The sequence below is a fragment of the Mycotypha africana genome (assembly GCF_025528875.1).
Source record: "Mycotypha africana strain NRRL 2978 chromosome Unknown BDF20scaffold_11, whole genome shotgun sequence".
Classification (NCBI taxonomy): domain Eukaryota; kingdom Fungi; phylum Mucoromycota; class Mucoromycetes; order Mucorales; family Mycotyphaceae; genus Mycotypha; species Mycotypha africana.
In genome coordinates this window covers 541,984-569,809 of record NW_026515735.1, presented here as the reverse complement: position 1 = coordinate 569,809, position 27,826 = coordinate 541,984, and the positions used below count along the sequence as shown (strand labels likewise).

The following is a 27,826-nucleotide window of genomic DNA, read 5'->3' as shown; positions in this document are numbered from 1 at the left end:
TAAGAGTGAGTTTGGAAAGAGGAAAAAAAAGGGAATTTGTCAACGTAGGGCTTGCCTTCTGCCTTTTTGCAGGCTTGCTTGTGACCGCAGTGTTTGTGGAAAACCTTTCAATTTCCGCGGAAAATGTACGGGTTTTAAAACATCTGCTGTATAAGGAAATAAAGATCGTTGTGTACCTACCTCTGACAGTAATTCGATATATTGCTATCTTATTGAATTATATGAAAGACTTTATAATTTTTCATTTTTCTTCCCTAGAGTTATAACAGGTTTTTGACCTTATTCTGTATGCTAAATGGGAAACGCAACAAGCAAAGAGCACGCTCATAACGGAATTACTAATATAATTGAAAATACCACAAGCAGCATAAATGTAGTGGAGCTGAAATCAGATACAGCGAACCAATTAATAAACGAGCATGCATCAAATCAAAAGTTAGCAGATATACTAGTTCCACCACCTTCAAACATTTCAACAATCAGTTTGGCGTCCAACTTTCATATCAGTGAGCATCTCACGGAGCATGTCATTTACAGCAATCTCGTGAAGCAGGACACAGTGCTGGCCCGTGTTTGGGTTGCACAATGCAAACTATACGGTTTCGGTACACCGAAAAATGAAGCAGAAGGCGCACAAGCATTATACGCATTGAGAAATCATCGAGAGGCCTATTACCCTTTAGCTTGCTATTACTACGACCATCAAGATTATACTAAGGCATACGAATATTTTAAGAAGCTTCAAGACTGTAACCATTTCGCACAATATCGGATTGGTTTAATGCTCTTTCACGGTCAAGGTGTCCCTGTAGATTATCAGAAAGCGCTTCATTACATAAGTATGGCCGCCAGTAATAACAATAAGTATGCTCAGTTTCTTATGGGTGTCTATTATGAACATGCTATACTGGTTAATCAATCTATTACTTCCGCGCGGATGTGGTACGAACGGTCTGCTTACCAAGGGTTTGCAGAAGCACAGACAGCCGTTGCTAGCTTGTTAATAAACCAGATGGGTTTGAATACTAACGAACAAATCTTTCCACTCTCTGAAGATAAAAAAAAACTTAAACAGCAAGCTTTGAATTGGTTATATAAAGCAAGCGCCCAAGTAAGTTTACCTTTTCAATCGTAGCTGTAGTATGCCACCTAGAGTATATCTTGATCATATATGTTTGCTAGGACAATGCCACTGCATTGATTCGTTTGGGCGCCCTTTATGAAGAAGGAATACTTTTGCCGAAGAATATCACGAAAGCAATTGATTGTTATCAACGAGCAGCAAAATTGTCCCCTAGACCTCATCTAACAGCATTGGCACAATATTTGCTGGGTATCAATTATCGATTTGGCCATGAAGAATTAATGCAGGATTACAAGCTTGCCAAAGAATACTTGTCATTCTCTGCTGATTTAGGATATGGACCTGCTCAACGAGCTTTAGCCATCATGTATGCAGATGGTTTAGGAACTACAAAGGACGAAGAGAAAGCAAATGAGCTTTTACAGAGAGCGATCGCTCAAGGAGATCCCCATACCGTTAGTTTTATGACCCAGCATCAAAACCATAAACATAAGACTTCTGTCAAATCTGCACTTCTTTCGTTTGAAAAAGCAGCTAAATCGGGATCTTTAACAGCTCAGCTATCTTTGGCAGGACTATTACAGCGTGCTGGTCAACATACTTTAGCTTTTCAATGGTTCGAAACAGCTGCCAAAAATACATTTAATCAAAACAGCAATAACAAACACGAACAAATGTCGCTACTAGACTTCAGTGTAGGATTCGTAACGCAACGCAATACAGCCCGGCTGATGGTAGCCCGATATCGCTTCAATGGGTGGGGCGGTGTAAAACAGGATTGTTTCTGGGCGTTCCAAGAATTTAAAGCTTTATCCAACAGTGGCTTTCCTAATGCCCATTACTGGTTAGCAGCATGTTATGAGGAAGGTGTTTACGACAAGACAAATAATCAGCAGATAGTACAGCCCGATTTAAAGCAAGCTTTGAACTATTATAAAAAGTCGGCTGAAGCAGGTGATCGAGATGGGCAATTTCAGCTGGCCTATATGTTGGCCAATGGATTAGGCGTGCCTAAAAGTACACAAGCAGCTTTACCTTGGTTCATGAAAGCAGCAGAACAGGGGCATGTTATTGCTCATTATAGTTTAGGTCTCTATTATGAAAATGGAATAGGTCTCTCTTCTGACGTCGAGAAGGCAAAATATTGCTACGAAGTTGCGGCTGCAGAAATGCCTATGGCTATGGTACGATTAGCAAGAATTTTAATTGCAACGGATACAACAACGACAAAAAAGGCAGCAGATCTTTTGCAAAGAGCTATTGCAAAAGGGTGTGCACCTGCCTACCGAGAATTGGGTAACCTGTATTTGAGAGGCTTGATGGACGATGAATCAAATCATGTTGGTTGGACCACTATTACTACTGCAGAAAATTATAACACTGCATTCAAATACTATCAAATGGCAGCAGAAAAAGATGACGCATTATCGTGGCATATATTGTCAAACTTTTATGAAGGTGCTTATGTTCTAGATAATGGAGAATCCGCAATACCAAAAAACTTTGAAAAAGTAGTTGAGTGTCTTAAAAAGGCGAGTAACTTAGGTTATACACTGTAAAGTATTAAATTTTGTGTATTTATAAAGAAATTCGTGGGCTTAAACTCACTATTGCTTATTTTAGTGCGTCATTAGATTTGGCAGAGGCTTATCATCGACGAGGTATGACAGCGGATGCAATAACAGTTTATGAAGAACTGGCTACTTCGAAAACTATTGGCCTTCTTTACACCAAAAAAGCGCGAATTGAAGCCGCCAAACTATATATTTTTGAAAATTATGGAACAAAGGAGGATAAAGATAAAGCGTACGCATGGTTGAATGAATTGGTTGCAATAGTTCAAGAAGGAACCAACAGTGATGCAAAAGAAGATGCAGTTGAGCTTGCAGAAGTTTATGAATTGATTGGCGTCTGTATTGAAAATGGAATCGGAACTGATGCCAATAAAAAAGAGGCTTTCCGTTATTACATTGAATGTGTGGAGGAAGATGATACAAACATAGTAACAACTGCGACAACATGTGTAGAAGTGCCTGTGAAAGAACGGAGACATTGGGCAAAGCAAAGGTGTTTATGTCGCTTGATTTATAACTGTATGGAGGAACAAAATTATCATGCAGCATTAGCTTATCTTGATATTCTCAAACCAGACTTGCGTGATATGGCCAAGTTGGATTCAGAAGATGCAAAGGCTCAGGCTTGCCGGATGAAATATTTTTTGGGTAAGTTTATGAATTTATTTTATAATATTATATTTTATGATTCTAATTCTGCGTATAGGTTATCTGCTATTACACGAACATGCTACATATGACTCAGTAGATGAAGGACATGGCTGGTTAAAGATAGCTGCTAAAGAAGGAGATGCAGATGCAGCATATGAATTAGGCGTATACTATTTGAACAATCATGACAACATCCCAAATGCAGATAGAAAAGCTCTAAAACAATTCAGACGTGGGGCAGGTATGAATCATGCTGGATGTATGCGAGAGTTAGCTCTCATATTAATTGAAGAAGAAAAGGATCCCATTCTTGCTGAAAAAAATCAAGAAGTGAAGGCCAGAATTTTTACACTTCTGTTAAATGCGTGTCAATTAAATGACACTGAGGCCATGTACCAATTTGCGCAAATCCATGAAAACAGTTTGGGAAATATTATCCCTGAAAAAGATATGGAGAGGGCAGCAAATTGGTATGCTAAAGCAGCTCTAAAAAATTATGAGCCGGCTATGATCAAAGCAGGCGAAATTCTTGGAGATGTGCTGGGGCGACACGATGAAGCTATCAGCTGGTTCCAAAAAGCAATACTGAATTATAATAATTTGAAAGCAAAAGTAATGCTCATATCCTACAGGTTCCATGGTATTCAAATCGACCAGCAACCTTCGACAGATAGAAATGTATTAAAGTCACTACAAGAAGTAATCAAGGAAGGGATGATTCTCATGAAAAAGAAATGCTTGTCAAACACGACTTATTGCCCTTCCCGCGAAGAGTTCCTACGCGAAGAGTTAATCAAGGATGCATTAGGATTGGCACTCTACCTGCTAGGTCAATGTTACGAATATGGTAGAGGCGTTGAAATCAATTTGGCAATTGCTAAAAACTATTACCGACACTCTATCCATATCTCACAAAATACGGAAGCTATGTGGAGATTGGGTGCTATATATGCAGACAAAGAAAACAACGATACAAGTGCGTCGGATTGGTATCGAAGGGCAACAGAGAGAGGGAATCATCCAGAATCCTTATACCAGCTTGGAGTATTCCATTTGTACGGACGAGCTGGTTTAGACAGAAATATTCTTGTGGCTAAAAGATATCTCACTGCGGCAGCGGAACAAGGTCATCCAAAATCGACATATGAGCTTGGACGAATTGCCTGGAGTATTGATGGTGATCATCTATACGGTTATGGACTTTATAAAGATGCCGGTCAACAACATGTTCCTGAGGCTTTAAGAGAATTGGGGCATCTTACTCATACTGGATCGGTCGCGCACGGCATCAACATTATCAAAAAAAATCGCAAGCAGGCATTTGCATACTATTACGAAGCTGCTCAATTGGGTGATGCTGTATCCGCGTTGATGGTTGGGAATTACTTTGAAGAGGGCTATTTACAGAAAGAATTAGAGCAAAACTTTGAACAAGCGTTATACTGGTATACAACTGCGTACAAGTTGAAAGGTGGGGCTGTGACTGAATTGGCAATTGGAAAACTGAAACACATGTTGGCTGATGAAGTAGAAGACTTCAAAGAGGCTGAGGATTTGAGAGAAGATGCCTTGACATGGTTTGAAAAAGCTTCGAGCGATTTAAGTTCTGCTGCATCTTTTATAGCACGAGTTATGATTGCACTATACAATTTGAATGGATGGGGGGGAAAAAAGCGGGACCCCGAATTTGGTTTTCAAACACTACTGCATCTTGCCAATTCAGGCGTCACTGAAGCTTATATACCCGTGGCAAAATGCTACGAAGAAGGCCTAGGAACGGATTTGGATAATACTAAAGCTTTGTACTATTGGCATATGGCAGGCGAGGCAAATGATGCGGAAGCATTGTTCCGTCTAGGTGATTTTTATGCTTTAGGTCTGACGGGAATAATAGACAAGTCCATAGCAGAACATTATTATGACAAAGCAAGAAGCTTAGTTGAAGCAAAGCAGGCAGAAGATAGTTTGCTTCGCTACCATGAGACCAATTCAATTTCTTCCCTTTGCCGTTGATAGATGGGCAGCTGATATCTTGTAATGAAAGAAGTCTATTGTAAATAAACTATCATTTGACGTTCAACCAAATAGCGGGTATAACAATAGCAATGCTGAATTATAGAAAAGAAGTTCCTTGTGTTATTTAGCCATAATGCACACTAGGATAATTTTTCCTTGTAAGTGTTAACTAGTATCAACGCACCTATTTGGGTGCCATCTTTGGATGCTTTAACTTCATATTTCAGTATATCAACCTGTGATCATAAGGATTCTTATCCATTCATGTCGGATCAGTTACGTCTCTCGTATAAATTATAAAATAAAGATTATATGCACATATCTTGATATGACATAGAGCTACAGCCATTTTACTCGACAATCGCTGAAGGAGAAATAGTCATCATAACAACTGAATTTTACTTCAAAAATTGATTGCATTTTCTAATCTGTAAACCGCTAATAAGGTTGTAATATACTGATAGAGTATATGAACTATGAGACCGATTTCGAGACAGATCAATGAAATATGATAAATGAATATGCTATTAGTACGTGAAAAGGTATAAGAAATGCTGTAATATTTACGTATTGGGTGTAGTGTCAAAGTTAGAGTTGAGCAGAATGACACATTTGACAGAAAAAGTAGTGCTTTTGGCAGTCTTGTTCAATTCTTTATATTCCTTAACCAAAACGTATTACAGCCATCGGCTGTAGCGCATGTACCGTTTCTGATTAGGAAGGATGTGATATTTGTGGTTATTTGTTGTTGTGAACGCGACTTATAATTGATAAAAACTGTAAGGTGAAATGAGTCTCCTTTAGTCCTTTTATTATACACTGATATTTAGGCCTGAGGAAACAAATTCGGAAGGTTACAGTTTGCTTTAATCTTCTTTTATTGATTTAACAGCGAAAAAAAATTTATTTTTTTTTTTCTTTAATCTTAATGCTCGACGTAACGAGGAGAGGGAGCTAATTTGTTTCCGACGGTCTCAAACAATTCTCGGGAGACTTGTTCGACTGTGAAATTTCTGAAAATAGTGTAGATTAACAGTAGTTCCTCTACAACGTCAGCTCACTTTTCCGTATCTAGGGATACCTTTTCAACTAGGTGGTAGTATAGATATAAATGAACTAGCACGTACTAACACATTTAAGGCCCTTACTACGATGAACCAACTAGCAGCAATCGGTGTCAATCCTGGTGGATTCGAAAAACTGCTCTCACTACGGTTATATGCCCAATTAGTCCGCGCAAAGATGGAATACGGACTGGCCATTAGCCCCCTAACCGCGAAGCAATATAAACAATTCGAAGATACCCAGAACAAGTGTATTCGACGAATCTTTGGTGGATCCAGTAGATCGTCTGCCAGGCTTATGCTCCACCTTGCCAATCTGCCCACCATGAAAGAACGCTCCTTCGTCCTACAAGCTAAGTTCCTATTACGTTCTACCTCACTGCCTACTGATACTTTAATCTCGATACTACTCCCATATATAGGCCAGCAACAAAGTAAATCGTTATATTGCAAGCTTGCTCGTTCTCCGATCTGGCAAGATTACACTTCTTCTCCGCTCAATCAACGATCTGAATCAGCTGCTCTGCGACGCTGTATTGCTAACTTCCGCACTAGCCTCCTTCACATCCAACAATCGAACAGCCTCAACTCCAAACTGATCTCTCAATGCCGTTCTCGATTAATGATCGACCCGATCCTTTATCTTCCTATGTCAACTAATGAACGCAGTCGATGTATCCGATGGCGTTTGGGTTGGCTTCCTGGAGGCCACCGAACCTATTGCCTTAAACATCCCTCGTCATTACTTACAAAGTTCCACGCTATCTCCTGTTTAAACATGCACCACCGCCTACGACTCCCCACATCAGTCCGTGATCCCATATCCTATGTCCTCAACCGTCTTCCTACACATCCGATCAACAACCCATCCCAAATACAACACTGGCATTTTCTATGGCCAGCACTTTGTCACATTTTGTTTGAACTCGACTACTTACACCACTCTCAAGAGCCGCCTACAACTCCTCGGTTAGGGCACTTATTGCTCGACTGGTTACCCTCTTCCCCTCCCACAATCCTTTAGTACATAATCCTTTTTACCCTTGAGCCCTAAGGGGTTTTTAGTTTCTTTTAAGCCTTTGGAGCTGTCCCGGGCAATTTAGATAAGCTTAATATCTCGTGTCCATTGGGCTTTAAAAAAATTAATATTTATGTAATAAAATCTCTGTTTAAACGTAGATTAACAGTTGAAGGATGCTGGTTTTGATTAAGCAGCTTTTGAAGGATGCTGGTTTTTAAACATGTTCCCTTTATTCCAACAATGCCGATTCAGTGTAAACATTGCGACAGTCTATTTGAAACAAAAAGCAAACGCGATAAACACGCGATAGATAAACATGTCTCTATGGTGATAATTGGTGAGACCTATATTTATTGATTTAGTTGTATTGATACTTATAATAAAAATTGTAAAGGAGAAACAACTGTGTCTCGTACTTCTTCCGGATTTCCGTGCCCATGTTGTCCAAGCTATTTGAAAAATGCAAAAACCTTGAAAGTACATTTGGCAAAGAAGCAGCTGTCATGCTTGTTTGTTTACCCCAGAGAAAGCTTGTCTTTAAATGTCGAAACAGTTGCCTTGCCAACAGCTGCAACAACAAACTCTGTGAATACCGAGACAGATTCCTTGACAACAGCAACAAACTCTGTGAATACCAGCAAGGACTCGCCGCTTATTGAATCAACAGCTTCAACACTCTTGACCTCATCACCCACTTCCTCTTCAATTATACTTGATGAGTTGAGTTTTTCCCCGCCATCAATGGAAAGTCGTCTGCACTTTAACAATATCGACGTGTCTAATCAGTTTTATAAGTTTCAGCTAGATGTGCAAAGCCGGCTGCGAGAAGATGGTACTTTCACCATTGAAGAACATATGCAACATTTATTAGCTTTATCCTCAATTCTCTTGCTAAAGCCTGCGCGCACTCATGAAGATTTGCACAGGCACATCGATCTTAACACTTGTGAAGGACTTCGTCGACATATTCTTTCTAAGCAGCAGACTACGTATCAACCATTCCCAACTTCAACCAGGAACCAACTTGAAGAACTTCGAGACAAATGGATTTCGTAAAAAAAAAGTAAATTTTTTTAACAGCTACTTGTCGCTCAATGGCTTTTAACTTTTTGTTAGGATGGCGACCAAAATCATATATGTACGCGTTTGACAGCATCTTGTCGAATCTCTGCAATGATGAAGGATGATAGTCTCAATTCTACAAACAGGATTCTGTTGGCCGTTCGTAACATGTAAGTATCTTGAGATGTGACGATTTAATAAGTAAGAACTCATACCAGTAATAGGGTAGAAAAACTTCCCCGTCAAACCTTTGAAGACGGGCCCAGAGAAACTGAATTAATCACAAGGCATTTGGAAGCAATCCTGGCTCCTCTTTTCGAGGACTTGGATAATAATATAATTTTTCGATGGTAAGTAAAGAACTTTCTCATGAAAAAATGGGTATTTCAGAGAAGAATACGATTTGATCATAACGTAAATTGAATAGGACTTCCGTCAGCGATGAAGAAAAGCAAGCCACGATACGACCAGATGCCTCAATAAATATCATAACCGGAGCAGCTTTGAGTAAGCGAATTGGCTGCGGTGAGGTAAAAGCGCAATACCAAGCTCTTAATCATCGGTTGGTTGGCATTGATTTAATGCGCATTGCAGTGTTGGCCAAGGCCGCATCCGATAAGCACAAGTTGAAAGAAATCTTTACCTTCATTGTTGTCGGTAAGCTCCGATTGAGTTTGCTATGCTGTTCGTATCCTTACCTTTTTTTTTCTTAGGCAAATATGCCACTTTCTACATATTTACTCGCGCTCAAGCTGACTTGTATACAATGTGTGAAATCGCTCATATCCAACTACCTTTTACCCTTGATCATGTGCCCCTTTTTCTTTCACAATTGGACAAGGTCGTCAAAATTATTTCCTGCTTTCAATATATTTTAAATAGCGGCAACCACAACTATGCAAATGATCCATTTACACTCACAGATAACATGCTCCACAACACTACAAATCCTAAATCGTCACGGAAGCGAAAATCAATTACAAGTCATTATAACCATTGACGATCCTCTCACTCCTTTGTGAATATAACCCCTCTCTCTCTCTAAATTTGATTAAGCAGCCTTTGAAGGATGCTGGTTTTGATTGGGCAGCTTTTTGGAGAATGCTAGTTTTGATTAAGCTGGTTTTGATTAAGCAGCTTCTGAAGGATGCTGGGTATTTGTGGTTGTTTTATGCTTAGTGAACGCGACTTATAATTTGATATAAACTGTAAGGTGAAATGAGTCTCCTTTAGTCCTTTTATTATACACTGAGAATCACAGAGGGGCGCGTTCACAGCAAACTGAATGTTTGTAAAAGATAAAAAAGTCCTCGTTCCTTAATTTCTCAGCCAGTAATAATGCAGCATTATAGATGCGCATCTTTAGAAATACAAGATGACGTGTACAAGTGTTATTATGATTCCCTGATTATAGTAACGAGTCAAATGCTTGAAGGTGTGTCTAATACGTCTTTATATATTATAGGAGGTATGGAAATGCCACAAGGTACGGCATATACATCTGTCAGTAACAAGTTCGAGCAACCAGGCCAGCAGAAGAAACCATGAGTTAGAACAAAAAGAGGCGAACCATGGCACTAAAACACAATTGAATGATAGCCAGCATAAGCATATGTTCAGAGAAGATGAGTTTTAGTCATAACTTGGCTTCCTTTGCTTACCACCCAATAAGCAGAATGGACAATTTATACAACGAAGAATACAAAAAGTATCAGAGAGTCTGATAAATCAGCTTTATACATCTTAAGCAGCTTTTGACTGGATACCTAGCTTCACTCCTGAGGTGTGGCGAAAGTCGCAAGTTGTCACTATTTACAAAAAAGGGGATAGTAGCGACCCAAACTCCTATAGACCTATCAGCCTTACATCTATCTTCCGAAAGTCCATGGAATACTGCCTACAGCCAATGATATACCAACAGACATCATTCATTGATATTGCACAAGGCAGCTTTAAACCCCAACTATCTGCCATCGCCCAAGTAATATGCCTAGATGAACTAATATACAGACATACGCAAAGCATGGGGCTCCACCAACCCTTGCGTTTCTGGACGTGTACAAGGCCTATGACTGTGTCGATAGAAATATCATATGGAATACCTTAGCAGGCAAACACGTCAACCAAAGAATGATTGCCATCCTGAGGAACCTATTTGACGACGTACAGATTCAGATTATCAATGCTAACTACCAATCCCAATTCTTCCATATCAAGACAGGAGTGCTACAAGGATCTGTACTGAGTCCTCACTTATACTCCACCTTCATCAACTCCCTACCGCAACTACTCAGGTCTCTACATCCAACCTCAACCAACCAACCGACTGCTCAACATGAGCTTGGCAACATCAACTGCTTGCTTTTCGCCGACGACGTGGTACTCATCCACAAAGCAGAGCAGATTCGAACATGCTCTCAACTGTTGAACAACACTCCTTGCTGAATGGCTACCGATGGTCTCCACAAAAATGTGTAATTCTCTCTGCCGAAGAAGACATCACATACAAACTATACGATGAAGTCATAAATAGGCAAACTCAATTCAAATACCTTGGTATTGCAGTATCTGTAGAGGGCATAAAAACCCAGTATCAACTCGAATACACCAAAGACAAGGTCAAGAATGACTTCCAAAAGTTCTCCTTGATAGGCTTGAGACCCTCTGGGTTTTCCATTCTCACCAACAACAGCATCTATAAACAATTCATAAGGGCAAAGATTGAATATGGACTATGTATCCTTAACCTCTACAAAAAACAACTTCCTGCCCTGGAACGCATACAAGATGACTGCCTGAGAGCAATAGTAGGAGGTCACAGAACAGCATCAATGGAATCATTTCGTGTAATGACATGTCTCGAGTCGATGGAAATAAGAAAGATATCTTTAAATGCCAAATACAACATAAGGTTGCAGTATCTACAAGAAACCTCCCTTATCCGAAAGATTGCTGACTCAAATAGTAGATCCAGCCTGGTCGAAAAGTTGAAGCGAAAAAACCAGATCTACAGACAATACAAAGTTGACTTATCAACCGCCTCCAACAACCACGAGATCAACTGTCTAAAAAAAACAATCAAAAAGTACAGGATAACATCAATCGCAACATCTGATAGAGTCATGGGCTACGGCCATTTACACCCCATTGATTCTGTACTCAAAAGTCTGCCTGCCGCTAAGCCAAAAACCATTGCTGCAAAGCAATTAGTACTGGATTACTGGAAACCGAAGTGGCACGATCTCCTGAATATCCTGCTTCTGGTAGATGAATTCAATTACCATCCACCAACCCAATTTGAGCCGGAAGAAAACATAGGTGAACTACTCTATGACTGGATCTCCAGCTAATACCAACAACCTACGCATCACCACTGATGCTTTATGATACTACCATAACGTCTCTACATAGACACCAACAATAATACATTATCAACATTTCATTTTTCTTAGATAATAAGTTTTTTTAATCCACTGCTATCTACCAAATCCGTATTGTTCCGATTAATGGGACATTTTAAACATGATTATTAGCGATAATAAGAAACAGAGAAACGTTTAGAATTAAGCAGCTTTTGAAGGATACTGGTTTTGATTGGCAACTTAGTCTTGATTTTGATCAAAAGTGCAGCCGATCACTTTTGTGAATCTGGATGTTTCGGAGACACGTACTGTTGGACCATAAATAAGACAACCTGGTTATTTGCAACCAGCAGTAACTATTAAATACATAATTGAAAATCAAATATGAACCCATTTAATTCCAAGATGCTACTATACGTCTTAAAACTACAGAACGACTCCAGTACCAGCTTGAACAATCTGACACACATCAAAACCAGCATCCTTCAAATGCTGCCCAATCAAAACCAGCATCCTTCAAGGGCTGCTTAATCAAAACCAGCATCCTTCAAATGCTGCCCAATCAAAACCAGCATCCTTCAAATGCTGCCCATTTAAAACCAGCATCCTTCAAAGGCTGCCCATTTAAAACCAGCATCCTTCAAATGCTGCCCAATCAAAACCAGCATCCTTCAAATGCTGCCCAATCAAAACCAGCATCCTTCAAATGCTGCCCAATCAAAACCAGCATCCTTCAAGGGCTGCCCAATCAAAACCAGCATCCTTCAAATGCTGCCCAATCAAAACCAGCATCCTTCAAATGCTGCCCATTTAAAACCAGCATCCTTCAAAGGCTGCCCATTTAAAACCAGCATCCTTCAAATGCTGCCCAATCAAAACCAGCATCCTTCAAAGGCTGCCCATTTAAAACCAGCATCCTTCAAATGCTGCCCAATCAAAACCAGCATCCTTCAAATGCTGCCCAATCAAAACCAGCATCCTTCAAGGGCTGCCCATTCAAAACCAGCATCCTCCAAAAAGCTAAAAATCTCAAGAGCACTCTTTTTTTCCAGTTTGCCTACCCTATTTGGACATTTTAAAAAAAAATGGGGGACAATTTCTATTTTTTATTTCCAAAAAAAAGAAAAAAAAAGTTAATGATACTGGACAGACTTACTGTTGTGGTATTTCCATACTCCTATAATATATAAAGGCGAATTAGACACACTTTCAAGCATTTGACTCGTTATTATGATCATAGAATCATAATAACACTTGTACACGTCATCTTGTATTTCTAAAGATGCGCATCTATAATGCTGCATTATTACTGGCTGAGAAATTAAGGAACGAGGACTTTTTTATCTTTTACAAACATTCAGTTTGCTGTGAACGCTCCCCTCTCTGATTTTGAGTGTATAATAAAAGGACTAAAGGAGACTCATTTCACCTTACAGTTTATATCAAGTTATAAGTCGCGTTCACTAAACATAAAACAACTACAAATATCACAACTGTTGTATTTGCTTATTATAAAATTTGATAACTGTTATAAGTCGATGACTATGAACTTAGGTGTCTTTATTGTTCTTCAGATGAAGTAGAAGGATTAAATACTTTGTGAGGTTTAATGGGAATTATATTATTTCAGGACGCGTATGGTAGTCACTAATTTCAAGTCCAGATGCTTCTTGTGTTATACTTTAATCCTCATGTTAAATACTTGTACGTAACCTTTATTGCATGCAATATAGATAGACGTGGTAGAATTTATTCTCTACCTGGTTGTACGTACTCGAGTATTGTAGTTATTACCTCACAAACACGTCACGGGACCACGCCTATGTTAAAACGGAAGGCTTTACACCAGGCCATCAAAGCATATCGTCAAGAGAACTTAGACGCCATACGTTCAGCGCCCAACTCAAAGTTGATGAACCAATGCCGCCCTAACATTTCTTTGATCCCATTCTTTGGCTCCCAATGAGCTTTATTGAGCGTAGTTGCTGTCTTCGTTGGACACTGAGCTGGCTCCCCAACAACTACTCAACTCATTGCCTATTCCACCCCTTCTGTACTCTTACTAAAGCCCACGCCATTGAATGCCTACAAATGCATAACCGTCTGCAACTTCCGACAACCGTCGTTGACCCCATTTCTCATTTGTTGAACCAACTCTCCACTCGACCCATAAAACAGCGTGCCAATATCCTAGTCAACTGGAGTATATCTTGGCCAATTGTCCAAATGCTTGTTTATGAAATCGATTATCTTCAGCAGGAGAAAATTCCCCGTACCCTGTCAGAAATATTAGGACAGCCCTAGCTAGACTGGCTTTATGCGTCCACTACGATCGTTACTTGATTGTCCCGTTTTTTTTACCTAGTTTGCATTGTGATCCCTTATCCTTTTCTTTCCTAGTACATTTAGGGTTTTTTCTAATTCCTGCACGTATTTTGACCTGCCCAGGGCAATTTTCTGATATGTAGTTTATCTGTGTGCCCATTGGGTTTAAAATTATATAATAAAATCATGTTTAATCGTAGTAATTTTCCATCAATTCTTGTACGCCGCTGATATTTTTTCAGCTTTGATCCTTTCTCTTTGCTTCCTTAGGTTTTTTTAATGCCGCTATCAAGGTGGTTCTCGGTCGGTGTTGGTGTTTAAACAAGTTATGAATAATTGCGGTGCCCGCCCAGGCTTTATTAAGCAAGATCCCGAACCGCGCCCAGAGTCTTAGCCTACCAATTATAATGATTAGTTTAACCCCTTCTCCCTACCCCGTTTAGATGGTATGCTTTTTTCGCCCACCACGGCCCTTAAAGAAAAATTGTTTTGCATGAACTGATTGTACTTAGTGGGTTCAGAGAGGTATATTTGTCAAAAGGAGCAAAATGTTACACATAAGCTTTTTTAAGAAAATCTTGGCTGCGCATATTTAATCTTGGGTTGCTACTTTTCTTCCCTCATCTTGAGCATTTGATTCTTTATCTAAAGGCATTATGTCGAAAAAACAACACAATTACTACTACTCTTTTACTTCACCTCCTCCAGAGTCATTACATACTTCACAGTCAGCGTCTTCAGCAGCAGCAGGCTCTTCACCACCTTCGTACGATGAAGCTCTTGCTCCGGCGGGATCATCGGACAACATTGCTCCTACATCAAGCATACCATACTACGAAGGATATGCTCAGAACAGTAGCGTACCAACTTTTACATCCAGTGTTATACCAACAGCAATACAAGCAATTGATGACGCACAAACTGCCGAGTCAGCAAGTGCGCCTTCATTAGCTAATATCTATAAAAACGGCAATAGTGCTGAGGGCAGTTTTGCAGGAAGACCTGCGCCACCACAATATTCACTTTATAGAGCCACTTATGAAACTGTTAAAGATGGTATAATAAGTAGGGACAAGCATATCAATCAGGATGGAGAGGCATTGCTTCAATTCTTGTATCAACATAACAATAAGCCCCCACGCATGATTATGCATTTCTATGGTACGTCTATAATGAGTGAAAGTTACCCAGAGCGAATTTTTAATCTCACTTTGACCTTGATTATTGTTTAGGTTACCACGAAGAAACCGTATGGATAACTCAAACTTATAAAAATAATAATGGAGAAACAGTAGAGGAGCGTGTTCCGACGACAAAACGAATTGAAGACTTTCATTTTTATATTGATTGTAGCGCTGATATATCTCCAGTCTGCCAAGGAATGTATATTTCTCCAGATCCTAAAACTGGAGAGCAGAAAACATTACGGCAGCTTTGTGATGAGTATACACATTCAACAAATGCATTGAAAGAACTTAAACTAACAAAAGAAGTCAGTTGGGACTACAACGGTCTTACCTGTGCACTTACAAGTGCTATCCGGAACAGTGGCTATTACGAAAATGTTGAAATTACGTTCAGAATGGAAGATCATAAAATTGTTGTGAAATCGGATGCTGCTGTTTCGCGATGGATAGATAATAAGGTGCTACGATTTCTGAATTTCATAACTTGTCTTTGGATAATAACACTTCCGATCGTTTGGTTCTGTAAAAAACGATTTGGACACTCCCATTTGAAGAGTTCTTGGTGTATGAATATTTCTGAAAGAGATTGGTATGGCATGCATGTGCAAGAAGTAATTAATTCTTGCCGTGGCCGATATGCGTTTAATGGAAGAAGGGCTTTGTTTCGATGATATTGTTATTCTGTTCAATCTTCTAAATAAAGCGATACACATCAGACATTTCTATTATTTTTTAAAGACAACGAACAACAATAGGAAAGTTATCTTCTTTGCATGCTTATATATTAAATAGAATGCACTATATAAGAAGTTATTTATGTGTAAAGTCAAAAAAAAAAAAAACTTTTTATAAGAAAAAGTCCATAGATTAAAATAGTTAACACCTGTATTGTATACAGATATCGAAAAGCTTGTTGGTATTTCAAAAAGAAAAAAGCTTAAGCTCTTGGTTTAAATGTTACAATGCTTTTCACATCCGTCTTTGATTATTTATATCAACTTGATCAGGTTTGTAAAATTGATCTCCATTTACTGTTGTACTGTAAGTTCCTTGGTCTGCATAATTATGTTGATTGTATTGAACCGGCATGTCATAGTTGGCGCCGGGAGGATGGTGATTTGCTTCGTAGTAATAACCTTGCTGCTCAGAATAATATCCCGTGTTACCTGCAGTCATTCCCATAGTTCCGTTTTGATGCGATTGCTGATAATAATAAGCTTGTTGTTGTTGAGGGTAATCCAAAGGCATTTGATTGTTGTTATAATCAGCGGCTGTCATCGCAGGGCTTGCGCCATTACCAATGTCTTGTTGATAACCTGATACAAGTTGCATTTGATTATTGTACGAAGTATCCATTGCATTATTGCCATAGAATGTTCCTTGATCGTTCAAACGCGGGATAGTAGGCGAGCCGCCCGCTCCTACAGCAGCAGCAGCCACAGTTGCGCCTGCAGTAGGTCCAGGAAGGTTCATCGGCTGCACACTAGGTGAACGCATTTCAGGTTGATGTTGATAATTATGAGGGAAATCAGTATCTGCTAAACCATAATCATCAAAATCAGCTGAGCGTTTATTGCTTCTTTTCGCACATCCACCATGTCGATTTATCCATGTTAATGCACCACCAATCAAAGCAATTCCAACTGATTTTAAGCCGTAAGGAGGAGTTCAAGATTATAAAAGTAAGATTTCCGTAAATAGGGAGTTAGGAATAACACAACGATGTTTTTAAGTATATATCTTTCCCTACTTACAGATACTCCCAACAACTGCACCTACAATCACACTTGTCTTATTTCCAGAGGGACTACTGTTATTGCTCGCTGATACTGAACGGTTAACATTATTAGTAGCGGAAGGGACGTTTGTATCGGTTGCTGCTGTTGTGTCTTCCGATATTGTAGAGCTTTTGTTACTTTTAGATTTAGAGCTAGCGCTTGATAGATTTGTAGGTGATGAAGAGGAAGAAGATGACACAGCTGGAGATGGGGAATTCGATGTATGCGTATTTTCATTATTAGGCGTCACTGGCTTATCATTAGAAGAAGTATGTGTATTAGCAGTTGAAGGATTATTATTCGATGCATGTGTGCTTGATCCTTTATCTGTGTTGGGCTCAGGTGAATTTTGAGGTGTGGTAGAAACAATTTGAGGCTTCTCCGCAGAAGATGGGGTCGTAGATGATACAGGCGATGGCTCCGGTTTTGAAGAAGTTACAGGCGATACTGCACTGGTTGATGATGATGGTGGAGGTGGTGCTGGAGAAGGTGTCGCAGGAGAAGATGATTGCGTTTGAGGGGATGCAGAAGGCGATGCGTTGGCATTACTATTGATATTATTGTTGCTATTGTCTGCTGCATGGGTTGTTGAATCTGATTTTTGGTCTGAAATACCGTTCAATACGTGAGAGACATTATTTAAAAGTTCAGACTGTATAGAGCTGATAGCTTGAGATATTATTAAAGTAAAGAGAAGAATGAGATGAATTGAAAGTTTCATTTTCTCTTTATTTTTGCTGTATATGGTGATATATACTGTGCTGAGTGGATGCCCAGATTGAATAGTGTTTTTTGAAAGTATACGTTACAAAAAATTGCAAAAAGTTGTAAATATGGAGTAGGAAAAAGGCTTGAAAAGAACAAGAGAACAATCCAACATTATCAATTGAATAGAAACTGTATCCTTTATTAATTAAGTGAACGATTTTCTAATTTTGGTTTTTTTGAGGTCTCCTGCCTTTCTTCTTCTTTTTGTCGGTCGGTTTTACGAGGCACGAATGTTTGGCTTGCAACCTGCAAAGCTTTAGAGAAGTCATTTTCAACTGGAGTATGCTGAAGATTGCTTTGCTTTACACGTCCTATCAGAGCAATGTTTTTTGTACTTGGAATGCGCAAATAATCTTCTTCACAGATATAGCCTACTTTATGTGCTATATCTTTTACGTAATTGGTATAGGCTCGATATTTACCAATTGACTCCGATAGGGGAAGAGACAAAGAACGTGTCCCATCTAAGGCGTAGAAACAGCAAGGGATCACCAGAAACCTATAACAAAGAAAGCCTTCTAAGTTGCATGCTTCCTTATGCTTTAATTTCTGTGTACACTTCTACTCCTTACTTGCAACTTTCTCCTGATTTTGAAGCAATTATTGGAATCCTGTATGGGCAAATGGGGTTACGTATTAGAAAACATTAACAAATAAATAAGGAAAACTTATGTACAAGCATATCTCTAATTGCATTCATACCAAGGCACCAATTCGTCTGCATGATTTCCAATTAGCCACTCAGTGTTAGGAAATGTTGCTTTGGATGGGTATAATGTATCAACTATAATGGACAGTTTACATGAATATTATTCATACTTATACAGTCATTCACTCCTTATTCACAACTGAAATCCAGCTAACTCATCCTCACCTCGCAGCATTCCCTTATGGCCTCCGCAGAGCTTAGACCATATTTTACGGTCTGCTAAATCTATACCATATCCATTATAACCTTCATTAACTAATAAATATGTTAAAAGTCCATTGCCACATCCGAGATCGACAAATGATTGCTTTCTAATCAAACGAAGCAGTTGTTATCCCCACACATAAAACGATTGCATAAAAAAAAAAACTGTAGTCGTACCTTTGTGTTTTAATTTCTTCTTCTTTCCATAAACAGATCAAATAAGTAGCTATGGCTAGATCTTCGTAAACAAATTTCTTGGGATCAGTCTTTTCAGTCCAATCTCTAGAATAGAAATGGCAAGTAAATGGTCAACGTTCAGTAACATTTTTGTTAGCCAACTAAATGAATATGTACGCTATTAGTTTTGCACCATATTTCGCTTTCATGTATTGATACATGTATTGATACGTTTCTTTCGGAACCAGAACATCATGGTTTGCTTTTTTCTTATAGCCGATTTTCTGTTGTATACACCATTTGAAAAGTTTATGAAATATACTTTTCAACGCATATTGCTATACGATATGGTGAGATAATGATCATCATGGAGGTAAGAAAAATCGAGCTTGATTTACCATTTTACTATCTTTTGTTGCAGGTTCATTCAGATCCAAAGGAATAATTTCAAGTTTTAAATAACCCTCTTCAGTTTCAGGGCTTCTATTCAATTATTGTTAATACTTTCATTCTTACCTTTTTAGAAAATCCCAGCGCTACTTACATTGTATAATTTTCTGAAGCTTCTCCTCCTTCACTAATTTTGGTGCTGTAGACAAAACTATACGCTTTCACCTTTAAAAGTCGTCAGTATGGAATAATTTTTCTGATAGTGATCAGAGCATACTTTTGGGTAATAAAACGGCAGCTTCATTTCCTCGGGAGGTTTGGGTAAGTACACAACTCTGCTTTCCCTAGCTTATCAGATCATCAGATTACATTCACCAATTTTGCTTTTTCTTTGCTCAAAGCTTATTATGTGACATTACAGGTTTCATAATACTCTACAGTCTCCTCCAATACAGGATCTTTTGATTTCCGTTTAGGATAAAGCCGTCTGGTAAAAGATTCGACAGGACTTTCGGTGGAGCTACAATGTTCATGACTCTGTGATAGCATATTTTCCTCAACATCTGCTTTATCAATTGGTGGAATAACAAGCTGAGGCTCGAACGTCCATCGTCGCTAACAAATTAACAATTCATCAGATACTGCTCAACGTTCGTATGTAGTTTGGAAACACTCCGCGGCTTGAAACGTACAATCGTTTGCCAAAAAGCATTCTTAGAAGTTGGGACAAACTGCTCTGCTAATACAAACCAACCTTGTCTCGTTGACTTCTTAGGAATTTCGAAATGCAGCGAGGGTGAAAACAGTTGAAAGAGCGATTGTGCGTCTGCTTTGGGCTCCAATTGGCTTAGTTCTTCCTTCTGTTGAGACTTTGCCATGGCACATCTAATCGAATCCAAACCAAGAATAAGAGAACTGATACCTTCGATACAATAAGCCACTTACACTTTAAGTGGCGACGCATAATGTAATTTGCTCTTTTGATATCAATTTTTAAGGTTTCAATGGACAAGCATGAGTGAAGTTGCTAATTTGCTCAATTTCAAGATTTCAGTACATAAGCATGACTGAAGTTTACCGAGCAGTTTCTAGTATTATCGTACGCCGAATGCCGCTGAATACTCAAATTAAGACGTCAACAGTGCGAGATTTGAGGAATTATAACCGTTTGCCAAACGAAACGCTGTACCTCCTTGTTCAGAAACCTCGACAGACGCATGCATGGCAATTCCCTCAAGGTGGACAAGATCCAGGCGAAACAGGTCTGGAGGCAGCCTTGCGGGAACTACGAGAAGAGTGTGGCTCACAGATAAAAGTTGATGTTGTGAACAGAAATCCATTAGGCAGTTATAAATACAAATTTCCTTCAAACTTTAACAGATGGGATACTTCTGTTGGTGCCAACGTAAAGTTATGTGAAGAATACAGCATTTTTATTCAAATACAAAATATTTAAAAAATCATTTTTCAACATTGCTATTGTATTTCTCCAGGTATCCTTTTACTTATCCAATTGGTTAGAAGGTCAATGCCTTCCCGATGGAAAGGAGATTGTCGACTTTGCTTGGTTATCGAAACAGGAACTTTACGAGTATGTCAGTCCGGAATATAAAAGGGCTATTGACTCGTTTCCGTTATGATGTTGTTGAAGCTACAGATAATTTGTGCTGACCTTTCTCAGATCGTGCCTCACCCGTCATCTTTGCTGTCTTAGCGCCGAACTGTATAGCTCTCTTCCAATTGCGACTTGCATTTATTAACCCTAACTGACGAGCAACATGCCTCAATAAAAGCTTTTCACCCAGTCCTCTGTTATACCTTAAATCCATCTTTATATAAATTGGCTGACGACATAACCAATCTACGACGCTGGTGCTTAAAAAGGGGAAACGGACTTCTTTACCATGGTCAGACATGATACGATCGTCTCTGCCTAAATTTCGTGTCGATATTCTATCGATATCTAACTGAACCTATAGCATTTTAAGATTAGAATACTTTTGACAATTGAGCCAACAATATCAAAAAAATAACTTTACTTCTTCTATTAGACGGTTCCAGCCGCCATGTCTGAAAGCCTCTCTATGCCTAGAATAACCACCTAATTGTTCATCCGCACCGAGCCCAGAGATTAAAACTCGAGAATGACTTTCGTATTCCTTTACAGCATATATTAGTGTAGGTACTATTTGTTTTACTAAATTTTTGTACTTACTTGTAATTCACCATCATTATTACGAATAGCACCTGTGATTCAATTGAAACATTAGTATAGATCTGTTACGTTTATATGCATGTTGGAAAGATTACCTCTTCCTCTTGATGCAAACCAAAATGCCATCGCGATACTCTGTAAAATAAATATTGGTCAATTTGTTACCATTTTAGCCATCTTAATATCAGTGCTTGTTCTTATCCCGTACCAAATCCATGACGGTGTCCAACGGATACATCCGGTCAATTATTCGTTGTCGGTATTCCAAGGCTTCACTGTAGGGCACATTGATCTCTACAAAGTTCCATAGACGATGCGGAGCTATACGCCTTAACTCTTCGACGCTTGCTCTTCCAGTCAATCGATCAGGCGTATCATATATGTTATTGATAGGTTCATCCATATGCAACGAATCAGCCGTGTGATCATTTTTATTGTTTTTCTTCTTTTTGCTTTTAGATTGTTTTTGTGCACTCGACTTGGCTTGTTCAGCTCGGGGATTCTCGAAAGCTACGTTTAACAAATCAATCGCCTCCAACGATGGTAAATATTGATCTGCCAAAGCTGCTAAACATATACAATCTAAACCTCCGGAAAATAGAATAGCTACTCTTGGCTGTCCTTTCGTGCTAATAGAACACGGAAAATGCAAAGTGAGTTTGCGGTATAAGTAAACCAGCGCGCCTGATTTAAAATCCTACTTTAAGTATGGTATATCCGCCACCCTTCTCTTTACGGCATCACCAAGGACTGATACAAATTCATTCACCTTTTGTTCCATCTCAATACTCATGCTTGGCTCAACGTTAGCATCCTCGATCTCTTCTAAAGTTGGAATATCTTTGTTCAATTTGTGATACGGCAGTTTCTAGATTGATATGATATGAGTATCTGCTGCTATATTTCCCTAAGTCTAGTGATACTCACAAGGATTGTACTTTCTGTATCTTTGGCGTCCAGATCCTCTGCTGCATACTTCCAAGGTATTAAGCTTAGTGAAAGTCTGCATACTGTGGGTAATTCAAGAGGAGGATCAACGTTGCTCAAATCGATGCGATAAAAACCATTTGCTGGTACTTCTTCCCATGCATTGTTCTCTTCTGGAGAATCTTTTTTAGGAACCATGCAAACTGAACTTAATATAAAATGACCATCAGCTGATCGATGCCATAATAATGATCTGCGGCCTAAACAATCCCGCCCAAAGTATATCTTTTTCATGGCTGCTCTATAGTAAACAAAAGCAAAAGGCCCCTCTATGCTTTGAAGGATATTCAAGATGTCCTTTTCATTTTTTGCATTCTCTAAGTGATTCATCAAGACGTTCGTGTCGTTTTCTTCTTGACCAACCTATAATAGATTACTTCGATCAGTAAGCGTTCACTCATCGATCTATATCTTTATAGCAACTTACTTCGATCCCACCAAAAATTTCACCATTCCAACAAAGAATATTACCGCTGTCCTTATTATATTTTGGTTGAGGGCTAATTTCAGTCCCTCTCAAGTGGAGAACAGTTGAGAAGAATCGAAGCAATAGTGTTCGAGATCCTTCAGTTTCCAACTGTACACACTCCAAATTCTGTGCATCAGGACCTGACGATCAGAAAGTTAATCTACTGTTTTGAGGATTCCAAACTATGGCTACTCTACCTCTTCTTGTATTCAACTCTTGCAAAGTGTTCCATACATCCTGATTTATTGGCTTATCCGGCGTAGTTACAGAAAAGAGTATACCACACATAGTTACATATGTGTTTCGCTAGAAGCCTGAATCGATTTTGATACTTCTTTTGAGTTGCAAAATTTCCAGTACTGCTGCTGCTGTGAGTTTAAATTGGGTTTTTCTGAACGCATAAAGCAAGCATTTTCCAACAGACACATCTAGATTGACTGTTTTCCTTGGAAGAACTTTTTTTAAATACAATATGGTCGTATGTACCGAGTTTTCAATTATAAATTCATTTATTGACAAGAATAATTGATTCGTTTCTTCGTAGAAATTAGGGCTTTATTTGAAAGCTGATCTCGAGAATGTAACCGATCTCCTTCCAGCCGAAGATTTTGAATGGAACTTTAAGGTATTTAATGCAATAGTACCGTTTGACTATAAGGAGCTATGAGTTTCTCGAATAGTTTACTTACATACAATTGCTCGCGGAAAAAGGTACAGTGCACTAGTTGTCACGAGATAGATGAATCCTGGATCACTTTCAACCAACAAGTAAACAACGCTCAAATACGATTGATATAGTTACTACACGCTTTTATACTTATAAAGTCAATGAAATAGGACACCTACGAAATGAATTCTTCACGCGGCTCAGCCAATTTGGTGATGCGCTGCAAGTTTTGCAAGCGTGATATGACTGCCAGTATGTATAGATCAAATGCATGAAAGACGATCATTGTAGGCTGAAAACCGCATGTTAATAACATACCAATATAGGTTTTGAACCATCTTTTAAGATTAAAAAATATGATGCCGAAAATAGTGGAAAATTCCAGCAGATTGCTCAATTTGACTGTCGTGGTATGGAGTTGGTTGATTTTCAGCCTAAGGTATATATATACATAAAAGATAGTCTTGCAGTAAGACATATAATTTTCATCTGAATCACACTGATGGTATGATGTTTTATCTAGGAGCCTTGGAGTGCCAAGGGTTTAGAGACCAACTCAGTATTTGAGGATATTGACCTTACTGAAGGGGAATGGGCAGATTATGATGAAAAGGTACATTCAATGATTCTGAAAGCGAGGGCAAAGATAGTGTCTAATCAATACCGATTGTTAGGCTGGTGAACCCGTGGCTATCAATAATATTGAGGTAGAATTCAGAACAGAAAAATAGATCAATCAGTTCGTAGCAGTGAATTGTAATAAATAAACAAAACCGCGAAAATAAACTTCATCTTAAAACTCCATTTGTTTGTTTAAAACTTTTATATAAAGATGAGCAGGATACAATTACAATGAGGTAAAATAGGTTTTGATTCAAAAGTGACATCCCGTGACTTTTTCTATTTGACACAAAGTCTACATATCAAACTTTTTTCCTCCTCTTTCGTTCAGTCATTCTTTTCCGTTTCTGTTTTTTTTTTTGGTTTTTTGGGTCAACTGTTGTAAGAAGTGGAATATGACGAATTTGAATGCCGTCCCATTCCACGAAAAATCGTACTGGGAAGATAGATTTAAAAGAGAAAAGCATTTTGAGTGGTTATTGACTTGGAATAACATAAAATCAGAAATCATTCCTTTTCTTAACGTGTCTGATGAGATACTTCATGTTGGTACTGAAAATCGTTGCTCAATTATGAACATGTCTTGATTTTACATGCGCAAACCACTAAGTTATCCATTCAAACTTTAATAGGCTGTGGAAATTCAACACTCGCATTTGACATTTTTGAAAGTGGTTACAGAAATATCACAAATGTAGATTACGCTGAAAATGTGATCTCGTACATGAAGTCTGTCACACAGAAAAGGGAAATTGAAGCAAAAATCAATTATTCGAGTATTTCTTGGTATAAAGGAGACTGTTTATATCATCTGCAGTCCTATTTACCAAAGAAAGTATACCCTGTCGTCATTGATAAGAGTCTTATTGATACAATTGCATGCGGTGATGATGACAACCAGAGTCGTGTCAAGAGACTTGCAGCAGAAATCCTCTCTGTGACAGAAACAGATGGACATTGGTTCTCAGTATCTTTTTCAAGTGAACGGGAATATCATTGCCAAATGAACGCAGATACAAATAATGTTTACCATTGGAAAACTAAACGTAAAATACCCATTCAAGTAACTCAACTCAACGACAAGCCAGGGGCACCGCCAATTTATTATTATCTCTACATTAATCAGAAAATAAAAGTTACTTAAGAAGCTATAAATGTAAATGGAATATGCATAATTCTCCAGAGGTTCTTTAACCAAAGGTTTGGCTAATACGACCGCCGCGTTTGACTCTACTGAGACGCCATTCATTAGGCTTTTCATAACGATTATATAAGGGTTCAATTTTTTCTTGCTTCTTTCTTTTGGAGATCTTGTTAGCATCTGCAACACGGAAGAAAGTAGGTGCCGCTTCTGTTAACCATCGTGGGTCGATCGCTGTCACTTCACGCATATATTCTTTTGTTGTGAACACAATTTCGTGATAAATAACCCTAAAAAGAAGCGAGTTTTAGTTTCGGATGGATGCAAAAAATGAACAGAGGCATCAAAGAAATTACTTACCACTCAGGACCCTTATTGAATAAGGCACTAGAAGGGTGAATATATACAGGTGTACCTTCTAACAACGTCTTATACCCTTCCTGCGGGTCCTTTTTCGCTGCATTTCTGAAATAACCAGACACGAGCGCTTTACACACTTTAGTATAGTTACGTCCACAAGATACAATATCATGGCGATATCTAATATCCAATAATGTCAATACTCCTTACTTTGCATCTGTACTATTGTTTTTCGAGCCATCTTACCTGTCCATAATACCTAGTAATTGTTTCCTCACATCTTGAGCACGTTTCATACTTCTTCCTTGAATATAGTTGTCGAAACACCATGCGTTTGAAAATTTACTTCCTTTCCAGCCGTTGTATACAGTCAGAAGTGTCAAATGGTCACCTTCGGGTTGATGGAACTTGGCTTTCTTTTGATCTGCTTGGGCTTGTTTTTCTTTTGGTCGATAAAATACATTCTGAGCTGTCAACATAGCGACAATGGTCAATATCTCTTCTGAGCAGCCCAAATCAACGGACTGAATCAACATCTTTGACAATTGAGGCTCCAGTGGGAACTCTGCCATTTTACGGCCCAAACGCGTCAATAAGCCTTCATCATCCAAGGCTTGCAAAGCATACAGCTGTTCCAAGGCTTGAATTAAATTGTTCTCAGGTGGGGGGTCCATAAAATCAAAATGCAATAAATCGTTGACACCCATTGCTTTCAATGTAAGTACTGTCATGGATAAATTGAGCAACTGAATTTCGGGAATGGTATTAGGCAGCATTTCATTACGATAAGCAGCTTCGGTATAGAGACGGTAACATTTGCCTGGACCTGTACGACCAGCACGACCAGCACGCTGCCTAGCGGCAGCTTGAGAGATAGGAACAACGACCAAGGAATCCATACCTAATTTGGCATCCCACTTGTTTTGCTTGACAAAACCGGGGTCCACCACGTAATAAATGCCATCAATGGTAATGGAGGTCTCGGCAATATTGGTAGCTATAACTACTTTACGACTGCCTGGTGGCGCTGGATCGAAGATACGTGATTGCATTTCTGAAGGCAAGGCACTATACACCGGTAAGATAATCAAATCAGGCACATCATTACCTAATGCTTTCATACGTTCAAACAGAATTTCACATGCTGTGTCAATCTCTTCTTGACCCGTTAAGAATAATAGAATATCTCCTGGAGGTTCAGAAAGATGAATTTGCATAACAGTGATCAAGGCCGCATCCAAATAGTCACTTTCAGGATCTTTTGTATAAAGCACTTCAACAGGATAAGTTCGACCGGGAATAGTGAAAATAGGGCAGTTATTGAAGTAAGTGGCAAATTTATCGGCATCCAACGTCGCAGAGGTGATGATAAGCTTTAAATCGGGCCGTTTTTTTGCAGCTCGTTTAAGTAAACCGAACAAAACATCCGTCGAGATTGTTCTTTCGTGAGCTTCGTCTAGAATAACTACAGAGTACTGCGACATTTCAGGGTCGATAAGACATTCTCTCAGAAGCATACCATCGGTCATGTACTTGATACGTGTTTCGGGACTGGTACAATCCTCAAAACGAATTGTATAACCGACCTCTTGACCTACACGACAGCCCACTTCTTCAGCGACACGCTTAGCAACTGACATAGCAGCCACACGACGCGGTTGCGTACAGCCAATCCTACCCGTGTTTGCGAAACCTTCTTCTGCTAAATATTGTGTCATTTGGGTCGTTTTACCAGAACCAGTATCACCCACAACAATCAACATTTGATTCTAATCATTCAATCGTTTTTAGTCATACAATTTCTCTTTGATGGATGCGAAGAAGCATCTCCTTTTTCACCATGTGATAACTTACTTCATGAATAGCTTGGATAAGAGAGCTGCGAAGCTTATAAATGGGTAGCGATTCACGCTGTTCTTGGATTGACAAACTTGTCACTTTACCAAAGGTAGTTGCGTTATTAAAAGTAGCCTTTTTCCATTCGGGAATCTGAT

At 38.9% G+C, this 27,826-nt stretch overlaps 15 protein-coding genes across 15 annotated transcripts; 10 read left to right on the top strand and 5 right to left on the bottom strand.

Annotated features, from left to right (window-relative positions):
- Positions 1-295: 295 nt before the first annotated feature.
- On the top strand, positions 296-5,322 carry BDF20DRAFT_990903 (uncharacterized protein; the record flags this gene model as incomplete). The annotated part of the gene is made up of 4 exons (XM_053085332.1): positions 296-1,111; positions 1,183-2,620; positions 2,671-3,306; positions 3,365-5,322. The coding sequence occupies 4 exons, from the start codon at positions 296-298 to the stop codon at positions 5,320-5,322; spliced, it is 4,848 nt and encodes a 1,615-aa protein (XP_052932298.1).
- Positions 5,323-8,127: 2,805 nt separating this feature from the next.
- BDF20DRAFT_805077 (uncharacterized protein) lies at positions 8,128-8,331 on the top strand (the record flags this gene model as incomplete). Its single annotated transcript, XM_053076487.1, has 1 exon — positions 8,128-8,331. A coding segment is annotated over one exon (204 nt), but the record flags the coding sequence as incomplete, so codon positions are not given.
- Positions 8,332-8,583: 252 nt separating this feature from the next.
- Positions 8,584-9,472, top strand: BDF20DRAFT_839032 (uncharacterized protein; the record flags this gene model as incomplete). The annotated part of the gene is made up of 4 exons (XM_053079233.1): positions 8,584-8,642; positions 8,697-8,822; positions 8,900-9,129; positions 9,186-9,472. 4 exons carry the CDS (start codon positions 8,584-8,586, stop codon positions 9,470-9,472), a joined length of 702 nt encoding a protein of 233 aa, XP_052932296.1.
- Positions 9,473-9,810: 338 nt separating this feature from the next.
- BDF20DRAFT_990902 (uncharacterized protein) lies at positions 9,811-11,868 on the top strand (the record flags this gene model as incomplete). Its single annotated transcript, XM_053085331.1, has 4 exons — positions 9,811-9,907; positions 9,938-9,958; positions 10,224-10,453; positions 11,049-11,868. The coding sequence occupies 4 exons, from the start codon at positions 9,811-9,813 to the stop codon at positions 11,820-11,822; spliced, it is 1,122 nt and encodes a 373-aa protein (XP_052932295.1). The 3' UTR covers positions 11,823-11,868.
- A 597-nt stretch (positions 11,869-12,465) lies between these two features.
- Positions 12,466-13,384, top strand: BDF20DRAFT_142732 (uncharacterized protein). The gene has a single exon (XM_053074777.1). It carries the CDS (start codon positions 12,510-12,512, stop codon positions 12,969-12,971), a length of 462 nt encoding a protein of 153 aa, XP_052932294.1. The 5' UTR covers positions 12,466-12,509; the 3' UTR covers positions 12,972-13,384.
- On the top strand, positions 13,338-14,346 carry BDF20DRAFT_143355 (uncharacterized protein). Its single transcript, XM_053074778.1, has 2 exons — positions 13,338-13,474; positions 13,568-14,346. Exon 2 carries the CDS (start codon positions 13,797-13,799, stop codon positions 14,136-14,138), a length of 342 nt encoding a protein of 113 aa, XP_052932293.1. The 5' UTR covers positions 13,338-13,474; positions 13,568-13,796; the 3' UTR covers positions 14,139-14,346.
- Positions 14,347-15,148: 802 nt separating this feature from the next.
- BDF20DRAFT_805028 (uncharacterized protein) lies at positions 15,149-15,999 on the top strand (the record flags this gene model as incomplete). Its single annotated transcript, XM_053076484.1, has 3 exons — positions 15,149-15,320; positions 15,392-15,679; positions 15,749-15,999. Coding segments are annotated over 3 exons (711 nt in total), but the record flags the coding sequence as incomplete, so codon positions are not given.
- A 967-nt stretch (positions 16,000-16,966) lies between these two features.
- On the bottom strand, positions 16,967-18,019 carry BDF20DRAFT_893068 (uncharacterized protein). Its single transcript, XM_053082332.1, has one exon. It carries the CDS (start codon positions 17,843-17,845, stop codon positions 17,093-17,095), a length of 753 nt encoding a protein of 250 aa, XP_052932291.1. The 5' UTR covers positions 17,846-18,019; the 3' UTR covers positions 16,967-17,092.
- BDF20DRAFT_893057 (uncharacterized protein) lies at positions 18,011-19,987 on the bottom strand. The gene is made up of 9 exons (XM_053082331.1): positions 19,650-19,987; positions 19,527-19,597; positions 19,381-19,465; positions 19,160-19,320; positions 18,983-19,087; positions 18,767-18,912; positions 18,595-18,676; positions 18,465-18,503; positions 18,011-18,391 (listed from the first exon to the last, which is right to left on the bottom strand). The coding sequence occupies exons 1-9, from the start codon at positions 19,674-19,676 to the stop codon at positions 18,034-18,036; spliced, it is 1,074 nt and encodes a 357-aa protein (XP_052932290.1). The 5' UTR covers positions 19,677-19,987; the 3' UTR covers positions 18,011-18,033.
- Positions 19,650-20,199, bottom strand: BDF20DRAFT_801674 (uncharacterized protein; the record flags this gene model as incomplete). Its single annotated transcript, XM_053076396.1, has 3 exons — positions 19,650-19,720; positions 19,792-19,987; positions 20,065-20,199. Coding segments are annotated over 3 exons (402 nt in total), but the record flags the coding sequence as incomplete, so codon positions are not given.
- Positions 20,200-20,435: 236 nt separating this feature from the next.
- Positions 20,436-20,828, top strand: BDF20DRAFT_916467 (uncharacterized protein; the record flags this gene model as incomplete). Its single annotated transcript, XM_053084457.1, has 1 exon — positions 20,436-20,828. The coding sequence occupies one exon, from the start codon at positions 20,436-20,438 to the stop codon at positions 20,826-20,828; it is 393 nt and encodes a 130-aa protein (XP_052932288.1).
- Positions 20,829-21,006: 178 nt separating this feature from the next.
- BDF20DRAFT_827341 (asparagine synthase-domain-containing protein) lies at positions 21,007-23,331 on the bottom strand (the record flags this gene model as incomplete). The annotated part of the gene is made up of 8 exons (XM_053078153.1): positions 21,007-21,345; positions 21,412-21,582; positions 21,657-21,722; positions 21,796-22,216; positions 22,289-22,386; positions 22,515-22,937; positions 23,002-23,183; positions 23,241-23,331. The coding sequence occupies 8 exons, from the start codon at positions 23,329-23,331 to the stop codon at positions 21,007-21,009; spliced, it is 1,791 nt and encodes a 596-aa protein (XP_052932287.1).
- Positions 23,332-23,587: 256 nt separating this feature from the next.
- BDF20DRAFT_827477 (uncharacterized protein) lies at positions 23,588-24,441 on the top strand (the record flags this gene model as incomplete). Its single annotated transcript, XM_053078167.1, has 5 exons — positions 23,588-23,668; positions 23,881-23,962; positions 24,037-24,149; positions 24,234-24,323; positions 24,385-24,441. Coding segments are annotated over 5 exons (423 nt in total), but the record flags the coding sequence as incomplete, so codon positions are not given.
- A 251-nt stretch (positions 24,442-24,692) lies between these two features.
- BDF20DRAFT_990898 (uncharacterized protein) lies at positions 24,693-25,475 on the top strand (the record flags this gene model as incomplete). The annotated part of the gene is made up of 2 exons (XM_053085330.1): positions 24,693-24,880; positions 24,964-25,475. The coding sequence occupies exons 1-2, from the start codon at positions 24,727-24,729 to the stop codon at positions 25,473-25,475; spliced, it is 666 nt and encodes a 221-aa protein (XP_052932285.1). The 5' UTR covers positions 24,693-24,726.
- On the bottom strand, positions 25,388-26,101 carry BDF20DRAFT_893004 (ATP-dependent RNA helicase DHX8). The gene is made up of 2 exons (XM_053082330.1): positions 25,833-26,101; positions 25,388-25,762 (listed from the first exon to the last, which is right to left on the bottom strand). The coding sequence occupies exon 2, from the start codon at positions 25,720-25,722 to the stop codon at positions 25,522-25,524; it is 201 nt and encodes a 66-aa protein (XP_052932284.1). The 5' UTR covers positions 25,723-25,762; positions 25,833-26,101; the 3' UTR covers positions 25,388-25,521.
- Positions 26,102-27,826: the final 1,725 nt, after the last annotated feature.

Coding starts and splice junctions, on each gene's coding strand:
- BDF20DRAFT_142732 (XM_053074777.1), top strand. CDS start 12,510: ATGCTGCCCAATCAAAACCAGCATCCTTCAAATGCTGCCCAATCAAAA.
- BDF20DRAFT_143355 (XM_053074778.1), top strand. CDS start 13,797: ATGAGCTTTATTGAGCGTAGTTGCTGTCTTCGTTGGACACTGAGCTGG.
- BDF20DRAFT_893068 (XM_053082332.1), bottom strand. CDS start 17,845: ATGAAACTTTCAATTCATCTCATTCTTCTCTTTACTTTAATAATATCT.
- BDF20DRAFT_893057 (XM_053082331.1), bottom strand. CDS start 19,676: ATGAAGCTGCCGTTTTATTACCCAAAA. Junction 18,913..18,982: donor GAAGAAATTAAAACACAAAG/GTACGACTACAG, acceptor TCGTTTGATTAG/AAAGCAATCATTTGTCGATC. Junction 18,504..18,594: donor GCAGACGAATTGGTGCCTTG/GTATGAATGCAA, acceptor TTGCCCATACAG/GATTCCAATAATTGCTTCAA.
- BDF20DRAFT_893004 (XM_053082330.1), bottom strand. CDS start 25,722: ATGCGTGAAGTGACAGCGATCGACCCACGATGGTTAACAGAAGCGGCA.